Source organism: Drosophila yakuba, chromosome 3R (genome assembly GCF_016746365.2).
Source record: "Drosophila yakuba strain Tai18E2 chromosome 3R, Prin_Dyak_Tai18E2_2.1, whole genome shotgun sequence".
In the NCBI taxonomy this organism is placed as follows: Eukaryota; Metazoa; Arthropoda; class Insecta; order Diptera; family Drosophilidae; genus Drosophila; species Drosophila yakuba.
The window spans coordinates 19,356,132-19,376,124 of NC_052530.2; the positions used below are offsets into that span (position 1 = coordinate 19,356,132).

The window sequence follows — 19,993 nt, forward strand, 5'->3', positions numbered from 1 at the left end:
CCAAAATCGGCAGGCATAAGTATTTCAGAATCTATTATGTTGAACGTTAAATAATTCCAAGTTAAAAAGCATATTTATGTTCATATATTTATTATTATTTTTAAGGAGGCAGATGCAAATTCCCAAGCTTTGTATTCTGAAAAACACCACCCAATTGCAACCCCGAAGGACGTTGCAATGCGGCTGGCAGGCCGAGTTGGCCACAACAATCAAGTTTTTAGTGACCATTTGTGCATCGAGGCGAGTGGAGGAGCAACAGCAAGCGAGCATTGCGCAATTGTTTACAATTGCCGACGGAGAGCTAGAGCTCTCTAGAGAGAGAGGAAAAGCTGTGAAAGAGAGCCAAAGCTTTTCCGCAGCATCCTTTTCTCCTTTAATTCCCATTCGACGTTGCCTGTGCAAATAACGGATGCCAAATTTTCCAACACACCATTTCGGACCGAAGTAAACACGACAGCTAACTACAAAAAAAAATTATTAAAAATTCAAAATTACGAAATTAGTGAAATTAAATTCAAAACGATTAGTAGTGCAACAGAATGCGGGGCGAGGAGGCGACCTACAGGCGCACGACGCGCGAGAAGATTGTGCTGCGAGGGAATACAACCATCCGCACCGTGGACTCCACTTCCACATACCTGCCCGTGATGAGTCCTGCGGGGTGAGTGCCTCGCGAGGGGATGGACGAGGGGTGGCAGTTGGAGGCGCAAGGCGTGCCGAGACACTCGAGCGTGCCATGACTGTCGCCCCGGAATCGATTTTTATCTCGAGCTGCAGCTGATTTTCAGATACAGATATATGTACGTGTGCGCATCCGAAACGGCCTTCGCTTGTGGCTCACCTCCGGATTATCGGATTTGATTTTGAAAAACCACTCCAGGCCCCCTAAACCATTATAATGGCGGTGCTCTCAAATGTATGCTATAGTTTCTGGGTTCAACTCAAGAACCGGCTTTTTTCGCCCGCAAGCAAGCCATTAAATTATATTACCGGCACATTATTATTGGGAAACCACTGCTGTTTGAGTAAATACTCGGGCACACATAAGTGAGCGGAAGGCTTTCCTTTCCCCAGAAATCGATGGAATCTTGAGCCAGAAACTAGCGTGCATTGACCACAGTCCGCCCCGCGTTTGGTAACACAAGGAGTTAAAGTTTTGTGGGGTGAAATCGAAGCACGAATGTCCTTTACGACATTAGATATACAACTGCGATCAGGAAGTAAACTTTAATATAAATATACTTTGTTATCCCTATCTTTCTTTTAGTTTCAGTTAGAGATTGTATATGTGAAATTTTGTATATATCAAAAGCTCTTTACTAGAGGCATATGCCACTTAAAAAATTAGCCAAAATATTTTTTCATTAAATCACAAGAAGATCAAACAAAAAATCAAATATCACCACAGCTCTAGTACTCTTTGCCCGTAATTTACCATAATTGAAACCGCCCCAAGCAGCGCCCAAGCGAAACTTCCTTTAACCTCAATTCGCAGTCACACGGACACGCCGGCCAACTGAGAAGGAAAACTACCCGGTCCAAAATGGTAGTGGTAGTCGCTTTGTTGTGGACGCGTCCAGTCGAGCGGTCAGTTTTAGTTGGTCTGCAACCCTCGAGCTGTCAGGTGGAGGCTCGCCTGGTCGGGTCGCGTTTTTGAACTCCTTGTTCCCTGTGGGAGCTAATCGAAGGCTCCGGGCGCAGACTGTCAGGGAGCTAAGTTTTCGCCCCCGTACATATCCGCTTGTGTTTTCAAATTCAAAGTGAAGTGTCTGTGTCTCGTCCTTAACGCTGGGACAACGCCATGTTTAACACCAGTGCCCAGAATTGGTTCGGCATGAGCCAGACACCCGTGGATGCGAGCGGCGGAGTGGCCCAGTTGCTCAACAACAATTCGAGTCTCTACAATCAGCAGCAGCCGCAGGCGGCACATTCCTTCATGCGTCAGCGATCGCTGACCAATTCCAATCCCGCCATGGAGCGCTCAAACGCCTTAGCCACGCGGCCCCAGTCCCCGCCCAACGTCCAGGTGGAGTACGAGGTGGCGGTACCCTTTGTATCTACCTACCGGCACACCCCGTACCACTCGCTCTGGGATCTGCACCAGTGGTAAGAGCTAGTGGAGATCTGAAGCACCAGAAATCCATCTAAATTTGAAACCGCTTTAAGTTGGTAAAGATAAAGATAGTGAATCTTACTTTCGCATTTACTCACAATACAGCATTTCATTTTCGTAAAAAGGAATTGTATTTGAATTCCTTGACCTGGCAGTTAATAACTACCTCCTTTGTTGCATACAACGCCAATGTTCCAAGAAAGCTGACCCCACCTTCCTGGCCCCAACCAGTTTCCTCCGCGAACACATTTCTGCCAGGCATAATTGCCATTTTGCTGCAATTTGCATAAGACGAAAAGTCCTGTGTTGTGTCAATGTTTTAACCGAGTGGGGAGATTGGTGGGGGATTAGCCAAACACTTCTTGGGTGCACGATTTTAAAGGGGCCCATCATAACTAAGAGTCCAAGAAAATGCGCCATCACTGGACTTTCCCATGCCGGTGAATCCGGCCTTGTAACACTTTGCCAATCAATCAATTGCCCAACTAAAAGGCATGTACTTCCTAGATTATGACCCATTGATTCGTGAATAGTATATAGAACAAATAAGCTGTGGCCTAGTTTGTCGCTCCACTAATCATTCCCACCATAAATCAGGAAACGGGAATCAAGAATCGGAGTTCGTGGGCGCGCACATAGGAAACATTAACCCAAATTCGAACGAGTGCAAGTATAAATACCAAGCGGATGTGCCAGGAGTCAGGCAATATGGCCGGGAATTATGGCTGCGCTGCTGCCAACTTAATTAGCCTGGCGTAAAATATATTGCGGTCCACTTCCCAGATTGAGATTTACAATGTTGCCGTCGGAACGCACGCCCTTAAAGGCTTTAATGCCTCCAGATGACGCATGCCAAGGCGAAAACATCAAAAATACATTCACAGTTCGAATGCGAATACAAAAGTTAACAATTGTCGCCGGCACGTCAATAACCTGGCCAAGAGCCAGCGAGTTTATTGACCCCACCTGCGACTTGAATAGGCACCCCCTTTGGAGGCACCACAAACACATCGTTCCCGGAAATTCCCGAGCAGTGTCTGCGGAGGGCAGGGCAGTATGGGTGGGAGGTCCTCCGCTAGGGCTAACTAATGTTAGGCGGCTAGACACGAGGATTCCAACCGGTGTATGGTGTGCACACACCAGCACACGCGAGGCACTTGTCCGCGACTCATAAAGGAAATGACCTTTGCGATGTGGCCAAGTTGAATGGCAGCTCCATGGAGCCACCAAATAGTTTTGGGGTTACTTAAAACTGAACCCTTGCCTTTTATTCTTATCAGTCATGTGCCATGTTTTTAGATTGATCGCCTATCACGATAAAGAGCTATAATAAGCTAGTAAAACAGATAATTATTTTATCTAATTAGATTCATATAGTATAGTTCTGCCAAAGGTATTTGAACCTTTACGATCACTCTTTGGTTTCCTTAAAGATCATGTTTAATTAATTTTTTCGAAGAAGATAGACACAAGGTGGAACGCTCTATATTTGTGCAACATTTGTACAATATAAACAAATACTGCTCATAATACATAAATATGTACTTATGTACTTGGAAATGGTCATGTTATGTTATGCTATTGATTCCTCTTTCCTATTATAATATTGGTATATTACTCCAGTAGGACAATCAATAGATTCCTTTGCCTTTTCCAGCTCATCCACACCTCCGACAAGCCTTTCGCACATGGCCCGGATGATGGACTCCTTGATCCTGGACTCGCTGTCCCCATTTGCCTTCACAAAGATCACGGCCACCAGTCGACCATCTCGTAACGCCAGCTTAAAGAAGAGCTCGGATGGCGGACACTCCTCGACAGCGGAGCGCCACCGGCCTATCAACAACCTGGGCTCGAATGCACCCGGAGGATTGGGCATTGGGGGAAGTATCCCCTTGCGCAGCAAGCAGCGGCTACCCACGCAAGGTTTGTGCTCCGGGTGGCATGGTTTCCTATATAAATATAAACATTAAAATGCAGTCTCCGCAGCAGAAGTGGCACCACAACCCCGAGCCAGTCAGACGGCCCAGATGCCATTTCCATCGCAGCAGCAGGATAATCGATGGGTGTCCTCCCTGCGCCGTCGTGATCCCGAGCTGCAGCCCACACTACCCTCCATCAACAGCAATGCGAACAGCAGCAGCCTAAGCCAGAGTCACCACGGTAGTGCCGGCAACGTGGGATTGGCGGGAGCAGGAGCAGGAGCACCTACACCGACCGTCAGCATGGGCGCGGTTCGCCTGGGGCGTCCTGCAAGGGCATCCGCCGTGACCGCTGCCTTACGGAAAAGCCGATCCGTGGAGCGCCTCCGGGCCAGAAAGCTGAGCACGAACACACAGCTTAACTTGAAGCACAAGCCTGTGAAGAAGAACTCGCTGGACGAAAACTCAAACTCGGATGACCAAGACGCCACTACATCGCTGGAGGACAACTCGCATGCCCAGTCCCTAGCCACCAGTCACAACACTCCCAAGTGCTCGCCCAAGACCAAGGCCAAGCACTTCTCGCCCTTGGGCTATGAGGTCCATCTGGTGGACACCCTGGAAAAGGACATCCTGCAGCGGCATCCGTGCATCAAGTGGACTGATGTGGCTGGGCTCAATGAGGCCAAGACAATACTCCAGGTGAGATTTATATATATATATGGTTACAAACTTTCTTATATGCTAAATTTCTATAATATGAGTACATATGTACGAGTATATGTGACTTCTTTGCGTATTAATTTATTCAAATAGAAGACTTAATATAAATGTATCTGAATTCATACTTATTTTTCGCCCCAAAAAGGAAGCAGTGGTGCTGCCGGTAATCATGCCGGAGTTCTTCAAGGGAATCCGCCGACCGTGGCGTGGAGTTTTGATGGTCGGTCCGCCGGGAACGGGCAAAACAATGCTGGCCAAGGCGGTGGCCACAGAATGTGGAACAACCTTCTTTAACGTGTCGTCCTCCACCCTTACCTCCAAGTACCGTGGAGAGAGCGAGAAGCTGGTCCGGCTCCTGTTCGAGATGGCTCGCTTTTATGCGCCCAGCACCATTTTTATCGACGAGATCGACGCCCTATGCGCCTCCAGGGGCAGTGACTCGGAGCACGAGGCCAGTCGCCGGTTCAAGGCCGAGCTGCTCATCCAAATGGACGGACTAAATGCGAGCATGCAGGAGGAGAAGGTGATCATGGTGCTGGCGGCCACCAATCACCCGTGGGACATCGATGAGGCCTTCCGAAGACGTTTTGAAAAGCGCATCTATATTCCTCTACCAAACGGTAAGTGGCTCCAGCCTTTCCTACAGTGAATAATAGTATACTTCTTCTGCAGAGGACACCAGATCGGCTCTGCTGAAGCTATGTCTGAAGGACGTATGCTTGTCGCCCAGTCTGAACACGGGAATGATCGGCGACGAATTGCAGGGCTACTCGGGGTCGGACATAAGTAACGTGTGCCGTGACGCCTCCATGATGGCCATGCGGCGCCTCATTTCGGGACGCACTCCCGATCAGATTAAGCAGATACGCCGCGAGGAGGTGGATCAGCCGATTACTTTGCAGGACTTCCAGGACGCCCGTCTGCGCACCAAGAAGTCCGTGTCCGCCGACGACGTTGCACGCTTCGAAAAGTGGATGGAGGAATATGGGTCTTGCTAGTTGTACGGCCTGCTGGCCCAGCACCCTCGATGATTGTATCCCATGTGTACTTCCATGTCCCGATCGCAATAATTTGTAACCTGTATAAATCGAACTCGTTAGCCGTATATACGCTTATTTGCTCAAGTGCCCCACGCCCAGCATTGCTCCTCTATGTACGTGCACACGGTAATCTGATATCTTATAAATACATAAAGTATACACTAAAAATATATGTAATTTTTAATTTTTATTCAAAAGAATCCTACCATAGGTTTATAGCAACATATTGTATTTTGTAATCAACATATTTGAAAACAGAGAAACGAAATAAATTAATCAACGCCCTTTGGATCCACAGACCCTACTAGGCCCTCAGTTTGGCAATGGTGCTCTGGTAATCTTGCTCAACCACACTGTATTCCTCCTGCAGCTGCTCCATGCGTTGTTGAATCGTTGGCAGGCGGGCACGCAGCATTTCAGTGTCCATCTTGAAGCGCTCCATTTTCTTCAAATCCTTCAATTGCTTGTAATAGACGGCGTTTAGCCGTTTCTTAACTTCGAGACGATATGGTCGGTATTCCTTTTCATCCTTCACATTGGTGTAGAATAGACGCAGCAGCTCGTATACTTTACGCACCTGGCGGGGATTCAGCTTCAGAGCCTCGCGAGCTTCCCGCACCATCTCCTTGTTGAAGCCCTTAACGATCTCGCCTCGGGCAAACGACTTCAATTCCATGCAAGATCGCGCGTCCACAAAATTCCGCAAGCGCTGAAAGTCCTCGGATGGATCCTCCACTGTTATGTCCACAACATTCTTCTGCGACTGATAAAACTTGTAAATGCTCTCGACTAATTGGGTAGCCAGGCCGAGTTTCTGGAAAGGCGGCAGTATCAGCATCTGACTTATCCTAGGCCTCTTGTTTTGAGGATAGGCGTAGTACTCGTATACAGTGGTGTAACCAGCTGTGGCGTATTGCCACTGGCCATCGGAGTTCTTGTACTTCTCGTAGCTGAAGGAATGCAGAGAATAAGAAGTCGTTGTTATTAAACAAAACTAAACAAATGCTTAAATAGTTTTAGTAATATACATATAAGTTCTTCAAGACTTACATACTGATGAAAAAAAAAGGCAATCATCTTGTCCCAGAAAACTCACCACAAGAAGTAGCACCACTGTGGATCATCAGTGTCGATGTAGGAGGCAGCGTCCACGAACCACAAGATGAACGTCTGCAGCCGAGCAAAGAACTTTAAGAATGCAGAGCTCTTGTAGTCGCACTGGTAGATCTCGAAAAGTCGCTCGCTGCCGTCGTCCGAAACACGTTTGTATTCGCTGATCTTCTCACCGAAAGGCTGGAATTTGTCAGCCTTGTCCAGAGTCTTGAGAAACTCATCAAGATTAATGAAGTAGCAACCGTCCGGCAGACTTTGGGCAATTGTGCTGACGACGTCGTCGGCCTTGATCTCTCCGCCGGAGATCTCGTTCACCCGTTTGCCGTACTCAACGCCCAGGTAGATGTGCAAAGGTCCTGCCGTGTACATTACACGTACGTGCAAGTCCTGGTAGCCGAAGATGGTCTCCGTCTCGCCGAAAATCTGGTGGGCCATTGCGGGATGGAAGGTGAGGGCGTCATTGTTGATGTCGGCCTTGTCACGGACTGAAAGCAGAAACATTGCATGGGGCTGCCTCAGTACCAAACAAGGATACTTACTCAGCTTAAAGTCGACCACTTCGAGAGCATCGATTACCAAGTCCTGGTACTTCTCGATTTGTGCCATTGTGTGGTACTTCAAAAGGCGCCAATCAAATTGCCTCCGCAGATGCTGGACCAGAAGATCTTTCCGCAACTTATTGCTTGTGAGTGTCACGTAGCTAACTTATTGCTTTACAAATCCAAAAGCACGTTTTAAGCAAAACCAGACAGTTTTTTGCGGGTGTTCCAGGCCAATTTTCGCGGCTAAACAAAGTGATTGGCTTTCGAACAGTGTTGGACAACGCAAGTCAGCCAACACTAACCGCGGTCAGGGCTGTCGATTAAACTATCAGTGCCGTAATGAGAATGGATATAAAGATTTTGTATGAAATAGGTAATTTCATAATTTTAATTCATCATTGTAGCCACATAGCTCACCTGTAGTCACTTTATTGCCATACAAATATTAGTGTTAGTTAGTTAGAGTTGTGTTAAAGCGCAGCAGCCAAAATTCTGGTTGTTTTCTGGATTTTTCATTCTTCCATTTTTCTAGCAAATATTGCGCCATATTTTGATTTTAAATTACTGTCTGCACGATTAGTTTTTTCCTTAAATAAATTTGTTTGAATGTGACACTTTTAGCGCTGGTACTATCACTTCAAAATTCGCCCTTTTCAACACTACAAAATCCCGCAGCCAACTTAACACAGCATTTGTAAGCAAAAATTTGTGCGGAGATTATTATTAGGAAAAAGCCGCTTTTGCATCCATCTACTTTAAGAAAGGAGCAGGCAAATCCACCAGGTTGAATACAAGACGGCGTATATCATTTCCCATAGTTAAAAACAGTTAAAGGTGATACTGCAGCAGGACAAAGGCGAGGACTTGGTAGGTATGAAAACTGCCTCGTCATAGCGGCAAAAGTTGAAGTAAACATTGTTTTGTAGAACACAATGGACACCTATTTGTTTGATGGCGGCCGCATCACCAAGATGGAGGTGGACTACGAGCCGGCGTGCAACGAGAAAATCCCCCTGGCCAAGGAGCTGGCCAAGAAAAACCCCGACGCATTTCACGAAGCTATCGAAATGATGCTACAACTGGAGAAGCAGACGCGTATCGGCGCCGACATGGTTTCCTGCTCACGAGTTCTAGTGGCCATCTGCCAGATCTGCTTTGACGCGTCCAACTGGAACGCCCTTAACGAGTACGTTTCCCTGTTGGTACGCCGTCGCTCCCAGCTAAAGCAGGCCGTGGTCAAGATGATCCAAGAGTGCGTCACATACGTAGACAAGACGCCCGACAAAGAGACTAAGCTAAAGCTGATCGACACACTGCGCTCGGTTACCGAGGGCAAGATTTACGTTGAGATTGAGCGAGCCCGTCTAACTAAGATTCTGGCCGACATTAAAGAGGCCGATGGCGATGTCGCCGGAGCTGCCACCGTCATGGAGGAGCTACAAGTAGAGACATATGGCTCGATGGATAAACGCGAGAAGGTGGAGCTCATCCTGGAGCAGATGCGCCTTTGCCTGCTGAAGGAGGACTACGTATCCACGCAGATCATTGCCAAGAAGATCAGCATAAAGTTCTTCGACGATCCGGCTCAGCATGACCTCAAGCTAAAGTTCTACTATCTAATGATTCAGTTAAACAGAGACACCTCCTTCCTGAATACTTCGCGCCACTATCAGGCTATAGCCGAACCTCCGCGCAAAAAGACTGGCCTTACACCAGTGGACTCTGCCGCGTCCACGGATGAGCAAAAAAAAAAGGACGAGGACAAGAAGAAGAAGGACGAAGATGATAAGGATAAGAAGCCAGAGGTTGCTCCAGAGCCTGAGGTCGAAACTGAGCTAACCGATGAGCAGAAGAAGGAGCTGACAGAAAAGCTAGTTTGTGCTGTGCTATATTGCGTTTTGGCTCCCTTCGACAACGAACAGAGCGACATGATGGCCCACCTCTCGAAGAACAAGAAGCTGGAAGAAGTGCCAGCCTACAAGTAAGTATTTTTGATTTAAACGCAATTGGTTAACGTTACTTATTTTTCATTTATAAGGGAAATTCTGCGCTTGTTCATGTCAAAGGAGCTAATCAACTTCGAGACATTTAATGCAGACTTTGGGCTCGTGCTGGCTGAAAATGAGATGTTTAAGGAAAGCACAAAACACGGCAAGAAGTGTATCACCGAGCTCAAAGATCGTCTGATAGAGCATGTAGGTTTTGTTGTTTAAATTACTGCTAGTTTACACTGATTGCTAATCATTATTGCACAGAACATTCGCATCATTGCCATGTATTACTCCCGACTGCATTTGGCGCGCATGAGTGAACTCCTGAACCTGCCCACGAGCCGCTGCGAGGAGTATCTTTCTAAGCTGGCGAACACCGATACCATCCGCGTAAAGATCGACCGTCCCGCCGGCATAATTTACTTTACCCAAAAGAAGACCGCATCCGACATCCTGAACAACTGGGCCACCGATGTGAACCAACTGATGTCCCTGGTCAACAAGACCTGCCACTTGATTAACAAGGAAGAGTGCGTCTACTCCGTTATGTGCGCTGTCGAGGATTAGTCCTGTACCATAGGTGCTTAGAATAGTGTTTTCCCTTTAAAACGCCTACTCTCACGCAACTGTAATTGTATTAACCACTGAACTACAATTATTAAATGAATCCCCATTTAAAAGTCCATGCAATTCAGTGCAGTTTTTGCTAGTCATTGGTGATTTCTGGCGGCATTGCACAACACTTGAGGGTATGTGCAGAGTGCTTCTTCTTCATATCCAGGGGAGTCAGCAGGTGCGTAGAACTAAAAAAAATGTTTAATATTGAATTTAAAAGTTAATTACAAATAAATATACAAATGAGTGAACAGTTTATAACTTTTTACGAAGGGGAAATATGTGTGCTGTATTTTTAGTATTTTCTATAACCCTGTTATGGTAAAGTATTTTTGTCAAAGGTGTGCTAATCATCCCCTTTGGAACTTTTGGCGGCGTCACTGGAATTCATGATTGCACTTTAGCAAACCGCACGTTTCGCCAATCTGTTTGAAATTTGTATTGTTTTTGCTTAAGAATGCCCAAAGAAGATTGTAAATACTGGGACAAGTGCTATCAGCGAAATCCTGTCCATTTGTCAAAATACAATCATCCGGAAAAGCAAGAAGAAAAGGAGGACGGTGCAGAAGGCAAAAATGTGTTAAAAAGAAGTGCATTCTCGGCATCAGGAGAAAAAGAAGAGGGAAAACACAGCGAGCAAGTAGACAAGGATAAGCCCAATACGAGTACCTTAAGTACGGATATAGTGAACAAGGAAATGGCCAAGGGCAATTATGAAGCCGAAACCGCGGAGCTTCATAAAGAGGCCATGAGCAACATAACCGGGAAGAACTACATGGAGATCCTGGAGAAGCGCATTCGCCTGTCCGTGCAGAAGGAGTACGACAATCTCTGCGAGTCCAACGAGTTCATCCGACACAAGTTCCTTGTCGAAATGCCGCCGGACTTCTATGAGTTTTGGAAGTTTGTGGTTAGCTTAAAAACTGATCCTGTAAACCCCAAAGTTGCTGGCTTGCAGCACCTAGACAATGTATTTCAACTGCAGTTGGTGGGTCCCTTTGAGTTCCTAGCCGGCAAATTCCACGGCGCCCAACTAGGCGAACCGGGGGACTACCTGCGCCACTGGCGTTTCTACTACGATCCACCAGAGTTTCAGACGATCTTCGTCCGCCGAGGAACAGGGATTCACTACGGTTACTGGCGTGATGTGCCGCAGGACAAGGAAAATCTCTTAATAGCCCGCAATGACTCTGCGAAAGGCTGCGAGTTCCAATTTGTGGCTGGAAATGCCTTCGATGCATTCCTCTACTATCTGGAACACGATTTTGTGGCCACTCCGTTCTCAAGCGGGCAGTTGGCGGGAACCAAAAAGGCGGTGCCGAAATACTTGAGTGACAATTCCCTGGAAACGGCCCAGCTGGACCAACTACTGCGGGAGCGCAACAAGCGTGTTGTGGCCAAGACATTTCACCGAGCCGGCATTGTTGTGCCCTTTGACCGGAAGACGCAACTGGGCTACCGCCCGCTGACCGTCAGCGATTCCGAGCTCAAGAAGATGCTGGCCGTGCTAGAGCGAAAGGACGTCGATAATGGAGCGGCCAAGCAGGCGGTTCTTGAAAAGCTGCAACCGGTGGCCAACGCAGCCAACATAGCAGTTGATGAAATGGACTTTGGCAGCGCCCTGGAACTAGGCATCGATATGTTTTGCAGTGGGCACAAGGAGCTGCACATGCTTGCCTCATCGTTGCTGGTACCCGCCTATTCAATGCTTTCCCGTCCACAGTTCATAGCCATAGCTAAGGCGCACATGGAGCAACGTAGTCGGGAGGTGAACCTCAGCATTTTTGAAGTACTTAAGTAGTTTGTTTTTTATTCCGCAACCGCACGATTTTTACAAGCATTAAAACTAAGAAAAACAATGCCAAATGTAGTTTCACATGTACAGATAGGAGTTCTCCTTGCGCGGTGGGATGTAGCTTGAGCTGCAGGCCACGCCCGCGCTTTGAAGTACCTCGATCACCGGCTGGGCAGCTGTGGCATCGAGGGGCAGCTTGTCGGTGTAAATAACGAAGGAGGTAACGGGAGATTCCGCCTGATCACGCCAACTGGCAACTGGAAATAAAGGTGAACAAAAAGGTGTGATAATTAGGCCCTCTCCTTTTTTCAAGACCACTCACTGCCTGCTGCAACTCCAGCAATGAAGTTGGGAGCCTCTAGTTCAGTGATATTCTCTTGGTTGGCGCCTATGCCGCGGACAATGGCAATGTGATCCCGGTAGTGCTGGATATCCTCGCTTTTGAACTCGACCTTTGGCTTAAGCGTGAGAGTGATCACCTTTTTAGCCACCTTGGCATACGGCAGTAGGAGCACAGCAACCTCGCCGCTACTGGTTAGGTCCTCATTGATTATGGCCAGCAACTGTTTAGACGATGGACTCCAGTGCAGGGACGAGTTCTTGGCAGGAATGGCACACACGCGTTTTGAATCCTTTGACAGCAGAGAGGTGGCGAAGTGAGTGACGTTAACTCCCTCAATGACCACCAGGATCTCACTCTCCACAGGGGCAGCTTCTCCCGCGGACTCATTATCGAACTGCAGCTGCAGCCTGCAAATGCAAATGCAAATGATAAATACGGCTTAAATAAGTTTAGTTCACGCACTTCTCCACAGGCTTCAGGTTCTCCAATTCATCCTCCTCGCAGTCGTCCCAGAAGGCACGCGACGAGGGTATATTAAGTTCTCCAAATCCTGGACAGCTCATCGTGACTATTTCGAATAAATAAAAAGGTGAAACTAATATGATGAGCTTAATTCCAGTCACTATGTTTTTTTCAAGTCATCAGTGTGACCATGTGCTGAACGCCAAAATAAACTTTTCTATATTTGCAGATACGTATTAAACATGTATAGCACTTTTTCAGTGCTGAATAAGGCTTAGCAGGTCAATTAATGATTTCATGTATTGAAAATATCATTTGAGTTCTTGAAAATGGGAGTTAAGACCTCTGAGTAAGGGAGGCTAGTGGAATATTACAAAAATTTAATATTTTTCACGATTCGAATTTGATCATTTGAAATAAAAAAGTATAGCCGCACAAATTCCTAAAAATACCAGATCCGAATCGTAGCAGAAGCAGCGCTCCAGCACGGTCATACTGAATACAAAAAATGCAAGATGCAGGTTCATATTCGAATTGGAAAACCACTTTGATCGCGAATTAGGAACTGATTACCAGTCGCACGTGGCTAAATATATTCTGAACCTCAGCGCGCTGGGATAGATCTCAAATTTGGTGATTAGCAGTGGGATAAACCGCGCAAACCAGCGCCATGAGGAAGCGAAGCTCGCGTTGTAACTCTGACACTTTCAAGGAGGAGCAGATGGACCACAACGGTGACGACATCAGCCTGCTGCAGCGCCCGTTACGCACCGCCCACACGGGATTCGAGGAGGCCCGTCGGGCCTATGAGGATGGCACCAGTGAGGTGAGTTTCATCTGTGTGGAGTACGTGACTCAACTGTGGTCCGCTATGGCGGGGAGCCCCCCTAAATTTGTTGAATCCTTGGATAACAATCCGCTTTTCCCACAGGTGCGCCAGCTTCTTAGTCTGGAGTGCAGCCTGATCTACGAGTGCAAGGTGTGCCGCAACATGTTTCGCAGCCTAGCAAATTTCATCAGCCACAAACGCGTCTTTTGCTGCGTCAGCGCTCGTTCCGCGAATGGCAGTGGATACACAGTGAGTGGGCAGTAAAGACAACCTTATTACAAACCCCCTAGTATCATAGGATGTCAACTAATCGCTGTTAATTCTCCCCCAGGATCAGAATTCCACTATGATCATACAAACGGGTGGTGGCCCATCGCCGCAGGACATCGAACATATGCTCCGCAGCAGAAGCACGGGATGCTCCCCTGTTCCGCGCGACGTGCGTCCTTTACGAGGAGGAGGTGGCAGCATAAGAGACCTAAGTGGTGTTATTGAGCGTCTGCGACGAGAAAAGGCTCCATCGCAGGCCAAGCGTAGCTCCTCGACTGTTCTACAGCTGGAGTCTGTGCCCAACTCCAGCCAGGCCGTTTATCAGACCATCAAAGTGGACCAGGATGACAGCATAAGGACAGAACTTGACGAGGTGCATCGCATGCTTAATCCATCTGAAACGATTGTGGGACCTGATGGCAAGGCCTTGGCATCCGTTAAGCTAGAAAACAATGGAGGCAGCGACTCTGGCGAAACCGGCGAGCAGTCCATCAGCGATGAAACGGAGACGAGTATTTTCTGCGAGATCTGTATGACTACTTAACTTAATAGGCTTTGGAATCAATTAGTGACTGATGTGTTTCCTAATCTCGTTCACAGGCAATCTGACTTTTCAGACGCACAAAACGCTTGAGGTGCACATTCAGAAGCACCACTCATCATCGGCGTTTGTGTTCCAGTGCCCAGCCTGTTCGCTGACCTTTTTACAGGCCGCTGCTGTCATTCGTCATTTATCGAAGGATCACAAGTAAGTTGCCCCAATATTATACTATTATACATTTGATACTAGTATACTACTTCAAGAGGCGACCCATCCATTTCTTAACTTTATTCATATGTCAAAAATCAAATTAATCAAAAGAAAACATTGCCTAGCTCTTCAATTTCCACTCTATTGAGATCAGATAGATATATCATAATAAAATATAATTCATTTTCATAAAACAATATAGTAGCTAGTTTTTTATAATGATAATGGTTTCAGTAAAAATAAACAATATATGTGAACTGATGTTTAATGTTGCTTCTTTTTAACATCAAATTTTCAGAAAACCAACTCGGCGCATTCGAATGATGCGGAACACCATCCTTAAGCGACGCATTCAGCAAGGAGATGTTCAGCCAAAGGGCCCCTGCCGGGAGTTGAAGCGGCTACAGCTCTCCGACGACGTGGTGGGCTATGAGCCTGAGCCATTAGATGGCAGCGGTGAGCACCGTAAGATCATGTCTCTGTGTATCTATTGCGAAAAATCATTCGAGCGTCGCGCTGCCTTGTCAACACACCTGCTCAATTGTCGGGCGAAGCAGGAGGCGCTGGCCAAGCCGGCTCCTTCCGTCAAAAAGCTGAAGATGAAGAGCAATGATTCCGGTTTGGAGGCAGCTGATGACGATCCAACTACATCCATACATATGCCGAAAACTGAACCTATCAAAACCGAGGAAATTACTCTGAATGAGATGTTCGCTGATCTACCAGAGCCGAACGACTCATTTGCACCTGGTCTGCACACAGTGTCATTGGATCAGCTCAATTTGGGCAATGTAAGTGACTCTGCTAGTGATGAGGCCTCTAACACTGATGACGAGCACGAGCTTACATTAGGTGCCGAACCCGAATCCAATGTCGATATCAAGGGTAAGGCCAAAAAGAAGCGTAACGTCCCAGTTGAGAAGCAGCTGCGATGTCGCTGTAAGATCTGCCACAAGCAGTTCAATGCCCTCGGAAATTTACGTCGTCACATATCCATGTTCCATTACCGCGCACGCCGTTTTGGCTGTAATCTTTGTGAATATCGCGCATTTAGGCGCTACGATATTGTAAATCATTTGGGATTTACTCATAAGATAGAAGGAGACCGAGACCAGCTAACGGAGCAATATGTGTCCACCCACGAGTGCGAGTACTCTCGAGACGATGTTGACGGAGATATCATTTTGCTGGATAGGGAGGAGGAGCAGCTTACAGTGACGGAGAAGGATGCCAAACCCCCTATTAAAACATATGAAAGGCGCTTGAAGCGTCTTAAAACCGTAACAGAATCTGTTGGTGAAGTGCAACCCAAATCACCAACAGCGGCGATTAAAGAAGAACCCGGTCAGGAGCCGCTGGAGAGCACTCCCACGTCCAGCAAGAAGCGCCGCAAGTCTCGGACCCAAATCTCACCCGAATCTGGAGAACATTCCCAAGATAAGCGTCCTATCCGTAAGCGCGTTAAGGCGGTCAACAAGGACTTTGTCTACGATTTGGTTAGTTTCAAACCAGATGGATCAGGCCAGCAACCTCCTGGAGCGCAGGCCGTAGAATCCATGCGGGCCAAGCTGCGACGTCCGGCGACGTCGGTAAGCAATGATGAAACTAAGCACAAACAGTGCGAAGCCTACATTACAGAAGAGAAGAAGCCTCTTGTGTTGGGCATCACACGACGAATCATGCTGGAACTCGTGAGCCAGGGTCTGGCGGTGTCTGCTACTTTACCAGAATTGCCCTCAGAGCGACCGCAGATACGACCTCGTCTTATTTCGCACTCACGCAGCGATAGCGGTTCGCAGCAAAAGCAAAATATTGTAGAAACTACAGTGGATCCTGCTCCGGAAACTGAGAGTTTTATCGAGAAGATTGCGAAGCGAACAGCAGCTGCTGGCAAGGATAACGCTGTCATCAGCAACCTGTGGAACAAGGTCAACACTGCGATTGCCCAGCAGAAGAAGGGACAGGAGCAGATTCATGAGACACAGCCAGAAACAAAGTCGGAAACAGTAAAATCAAAGAGCCCTCTGCCAACGTCACCGTCGCCGTCGCCGCCCAGCATATGCGAAGACATCGTGCCCGAAACGCTGGCAACCGCTGGTATGGATTGCCTGCGCGGGAAGGGCAGTCAAGCGGGAGCTTCGACAATGTTTCCGGCCCTGCCCAAGCCGCCATCCGTTCTGCAGGCGGCTGCCAATGGGACGATACAGTTCACCCTGGACAGTCTCCTGCGAGCCGCTCTGCAGAACTAAACGGAACCGGAAATGGAAGCCACCGCCACCATCATCGTTGCAACTTTTACAGCGTTTATTGTCTGTCCTACTGGTTTTTTCCTCAAACTTTCAGCTGGTCGCTGTGGCATCAACCGTTTTGAATGTAATTCACTAGTGTCCTTATTGTAAAACCAACTAAATAAGAAACAGAATCCCTTGAAGATAAATACGCTTCGAGTATTACGCGGTAAAAACCACCAGAACGACTTGAAAAACGTAGCATAATTTTTGGCTATTAGCGAATGTTTGTTGTTTGTGTGAAAAAGTACAGATTTTTTAAAATGTTATAGTTAATACTGTGTATGTACCTAATATTTTAATCCCGTAATAAGTAAGTCACGCAAGTGTGTACGGTTGTTGTCAGTGTATGCGTCAGATTGCCTTGTACACTCGAATCAGTTTGTACATTTCATTAAAACCGCGCCCATCCTGGTTTACCCATACTTTTAAGTATTAAGGTGGACCGATTTAAGCAGTTTATGTAACTATTTTTTATATAAAATACGTCTAATCTTGTGTACAGACGATAGAGCTTTTTTTTTGCTTATAAAACTTAAATGTTTAATATATTCTTATTTGTTGCACTTTTATTTGTACGTTCGACTTGAGCCACAGGTCGCTTCTAAAGCATACCATAGAATTACCCCTTTTCGACTAAGTCGGTACACTTTAATTCGATCTCGGATAATGAAAGAGCTTTGGATATTTAGCTTGTTGACGCATCATCTTACCATCTATTATTCATCTTTCGGCCCCCACCTAATTAGCATTATTATATTCAGGAACATCACAGATGCGGAGTCGAGAACACGACGACTTCTGCATGATGTGGCATAAATTTGTTACTCAAAATGTTTTTGTGGCAACTAGCCGAAAGTCAGAAGAAAGTTGAACAAGGCAGTCTGCTCTACACACACAGCCCAGATACATGTTTATATATATTTTATACATAAGACACGTCGACTTGGCAAGTAAGGAGGAGAAAATCACTCGCAGACTTTGGGCGTAGTCCTGATCTAGACGAGTGGTTCAATGTATTTATATATCATTGTAATGTACAACGTAGAGCCTTAAATCAAATCACCAAATGATAATAAATCCTACGATAATCACTAACAAAATTCGCTCGCAATGTGAACTGATACCCCAAAGGGCAACAACAAGTGCCCAATTTCCGACGACCGCACCTGTTCGTCCTGTTTTGCGCCAGGACTAGTGGCCTTAAGCTCCAGCTGGATGGAGGAGCACCCGTGAAGGAAAACAGGTCAACAGGCAGCTGTGCTCCTACTGCCGTTACTGCGGACACCCGACAATGGAAATTGTGTCACGGCCAGGAGTATGGGCGTGGACATGCGGATTTGGGCAGGGAGTTGGGTTGAATAGGGTTTGCAGTGATGAAAACCCGAAACTGGGCCACACTTTAAAGCTAAGCGTATCTGTGTATCTGGAAAATAGAGAGGCATGGAGCGTGAGAGAGCGAGCTTGCGAGGCGCGACTGTTTGTAATTGGAAACCGAAAGTGAAAACGCCCAGGCCTTGAAATCCTCGACAGGAGCCGCACAGATACGAATTCCAAATTTATTTATCAGGGGGTTACAGCGCTTCAGGCTATGCAAATTCAATTTTTTAATTCTTATTTACTTATTGCGAAGGTAAACAAGCTTCTGTGAAATATACATACATATATTCAAAAAACCGTTTAATCATTTTTAAAAGTAAAGAAATCTTTTTAAACTCTTGCAAATTTATACCGAAATATTTGAATTCCTTTGATTACCACACAAAAAATCGAATCACTTGGTTCTAAAAAAGTTAAATTTCGTGAATAATAAAAGAACAATTTAAGAATGCCACTTGCAAAGGCTTTGTGTTCGAAAGCCAAAGCGAAGGCAATGCAAAATACTAATTAAACCTTTTACCTATACCAAGCCCACTTTGCCTGGGCAAATTTGTGCTGCATAAACTGATTAAGTGATTTCAGGTTCAGGCTCACGAGGAGGTTGGGCTTGGCCACCTCCCATCCAACCCGTCCACGTCGATGCCAGTACGTGGATCGTCAACAAAGCGCTGGGAAGGCAGGCAGCTCGCATTGAAGGGCGACATGAACTACACCCACATACCACAGGTAAATTGCTGGCAGGTGGCAGTTCTTTGCAATCGGATCCCTTCTCAACAAATGGAGGTACTGACTCAGAAAAAAACGCGCCAGCAAAGCGGGAGTCCTGCAGCTGCCAAGAGCTAGGATGGCAAAATACGAGAAATAAAGAGATTTTTCTTAAAAAAAATTTAAAAATTTGTTCTAAAAGACGATTACTGCTGTTGGACGGTATAACTATTTAAATTTTGTTTTCGGCACGCGTTAGTCAAACATTTGCCCACTAAGATTGCTCATATCTTAAACCAATGCTATTCTTAAGAGGGATATTTAACTACTTATGTGCTTAACACGGAGCTTAAAGTTTCCAAACTAAAATTGAGAACGAGCATAGGAACATATTCAGATGAACATTGATATCTAGTCTTAATGTGAAAACAGCAGCACCAGCATGTGTTATATGATTTCCATCAGCATATCCCACATATCGCTCATACGCCGTGTGGAGACACTTTGCATCGCCATTGGGCACTACTTAAAATCAAATGAAGCTAATTAAAACGCCGTGGTGCAGCCCAAGGAATTGGGGTGGCAATTGCCCACTGCCCGACAGCTCCACTCCCGGCAGGATTCCTTTTTTTTATTTTTGCGACGACAGCTGCGTCCTGTAAAATTTTCGGAGCTCAGAAAGTGTTCAAACGGTGCTAAGTACTGTTTATTTACTCGCCGCCCATTTGAATAGTGGCAGAGCGCATTATTACCGATTATCGCCGGGCGGAACAGATGCTGCCACCCCATCCGGAGTCGCAGTGGGTTGCCAAATAAACATGGACAGCGATGACAGGGGAAATGGGTGATGCTGGCTGGCTGGCTGGCTGGGTAACCTACTAACACGGACGCACCATCAAAAAAAAAATAAGAGAAAAAGAGAGGTATGAAAAAAGCTCGGGAGAAAGTTGGGTAGATGAGTGAAAGAAGCCACGCTGCCTGTCATCTGTTGGTGGGTTCGCTTATGTTGTTGCTGTAGGACGTTGAAGGACACCACCAGCAGCATCGCCGCCTGCGTCTGGCGCTCAAGTGTTGTCCTAGTCCTAGCCGAACCGAACCAAACCGAAGCGTA

General features: G+C 46.7%; 6 protein-coding genes across 12 annotated transcripts; 4 read left to right on the forward strand and 2 right to left on the reverse strand.

The window, feature by feature from the left end:
• Positions 1 to 256: 256 nt before the first annotated feature.
• Positions 257 to 6,102, forward strand: LOC6537531 (katanin p60 ATPase-containing subunit A1). 5 transcript variants are annotated; one of them, XM_015192910.3, is made up of 5 exons: positions 257 to 661; positions 3,771 to 4,039; positions 4,094 to 4,737; positions 4,904 to 5,378; positions 5,431 to 6,102. In XM_015192910.3, exons 1-5 carry the CDS (start codon positions 540 to 542, stop codon positions 5,754 to 5,756), a joined length of 1,836 nt encoding a protein of 611 aa, XP_015048396.1. In that variant the 5' UTR covers positions 257 to 539; the 3' UTR covers positions 5,757 to 6,102. The 5 variants fall into 5 exon arrangements, with proteins under 5 accessions (XP_015048396.1, XP_015048398.1, XP_015048397.1 ...); XM_015192912.3 differs by having other exon boundaries at positions 259 to 661; positions 4,106 to 4,737; XM_015192911.3 differs by lacking the exon at positions 257 to 661 and adding an exon at positions 1,428 to 2,106 and having other exon boundaries at positions 4,103 to 4,737.
• LOC6537532 (histone acetyltransferase type B catalytic subunit) lies at positions 5,973 to 7,762 on the reverse strand. The gene is made up of 3 exons (XM_015192914.3): positions 7,451 to 7,762; positions 6,895 to 7,396; positions 5,973 to 6,748 (listed from the first exon to the last, which is right to left on the reverse strand). The coding sequence occupies exons 1-3, from the start codon at positions 7,515 to 7,517 to the stop codon at positions 6,103 to 6,105; spliced, it is 1,215 nt and encodes a 404-aa protein (XP_015048400.1). The 5' UTR covers positions 7,518 to 7,762; the 3' UTR covers positions 5,973 to 6,102.
• Positions 7,763 to 8,112: 350 nt separating this feature from the next.
• On the forward strand, positions 8,113 to 10,134 carry LOC6537533 (26S proteasome non-ATPase regulatory subunit 12). Of its 2 annotated transcripts, none has more exons than XM_015192915.2 (4): positions 8,113 to 8,324; positions 8,380 to 9,434; positions 9,492 to 9,648; positions 9,709 to 10,134. In XM_015192915.2, exons 2-4 carry the CDS (start codon positions 8,386 to 8,388, stop codon positions 10,009 to 10,011), a joined length of 1,509 nt encoding a protein of 502 aa, XP_015048401.1. In that variant the 5' UTR covers positions 8,113 to 8,324; positions 8,380 to 8,385; the 3' UTR covers positions 10,012 to 10,134. The 2 variants fall into 2 exon arrangements, with proteins under 2 accessions (XP_015048401.1, XP_002098079.1); XM_002098043.3 differs by having other exon boundaries at positions 8,113 to 8,320.
• Positions 10,135 to 10,417: 283 nt separating this feature from the next.
• LOC6537534 (histone PARylation factor 1-like) lies at positions 10,418 to 11,918 on the forward strand. The gene has a single exon (XM_002098044.4). It carries the CDS (start codon positions 10,517 to 10,519, stop codon positions 11,858 to 11,860), a length of 1,344 nt encoding a protein of 447 aa, XP_002098080.1. The 5' UTR covers positions 10,418 to 10,516; the 3' UTR covers positions 11,861 to 11,918.
• LOC6537535 lies at positions 11,850 to 12,853 on the reverse strand. The gene is made up of 3 exons (XM_002098045.4): positions 12,660 to 12,853; positions 12,177 to 12,604; positions 11,850 to 12,111 (listed from the first exon to the last, which is right to left on the reverse strand). Exons 1-3 carry the CDS (start codon positions 12,758 to 12,760, stop codon positions 11,933 to 11,935), a joined length of 708 nt encoding a protein of 235 aa, XP_002098081.1. The 5' UTR covers positions 12,761 to 12,853; the 3' UTR covers positions 11,850 to 11,932.
• A 287-nt stretch (positions 12,854 to 13,140) lies between these two features.
• On the forward strand, positions 13,141 to 17,900 carry LOC6537536 (zinc finger protein 800). 2 transcript variants are annotated; one of them, XM_002098046.3, is made up of 5 exons: positions 13,141 to 13,485; positions 13,591 to 13,737; positions 13,820 to 14,288; positions 14,359 to 14,506; positions 14,808 to 17,900. In XM_002098046.3, the coding sequence occupies exons 1-5, from the start codon at positions 13,330 to 13,332 to the stop codon at positions 16,756 to 16,758; spliced, it is 2,871 nt and encodes a 956-aa protein (XP_002098082.1). In that variant the 5' UTR covers positions 13,141 to 13,329; the 3' UTR covers positions 16,759 to 17,900. The 2 variants fall into 2 exon arrangements, with proteins under 2 accessions (XP_002098082.1, XP_039231012.1); XM_039375078.1 differs by lacking the exons at positions 13,141 to 13,485; positions 13,591 to 13,737; positions 13,820 to 14,288 and having other exon boundaries at positions 14,367 to 14,510.
• Positions 17,901 to 19,993: the final 2,093 nt, after the last annotated feature.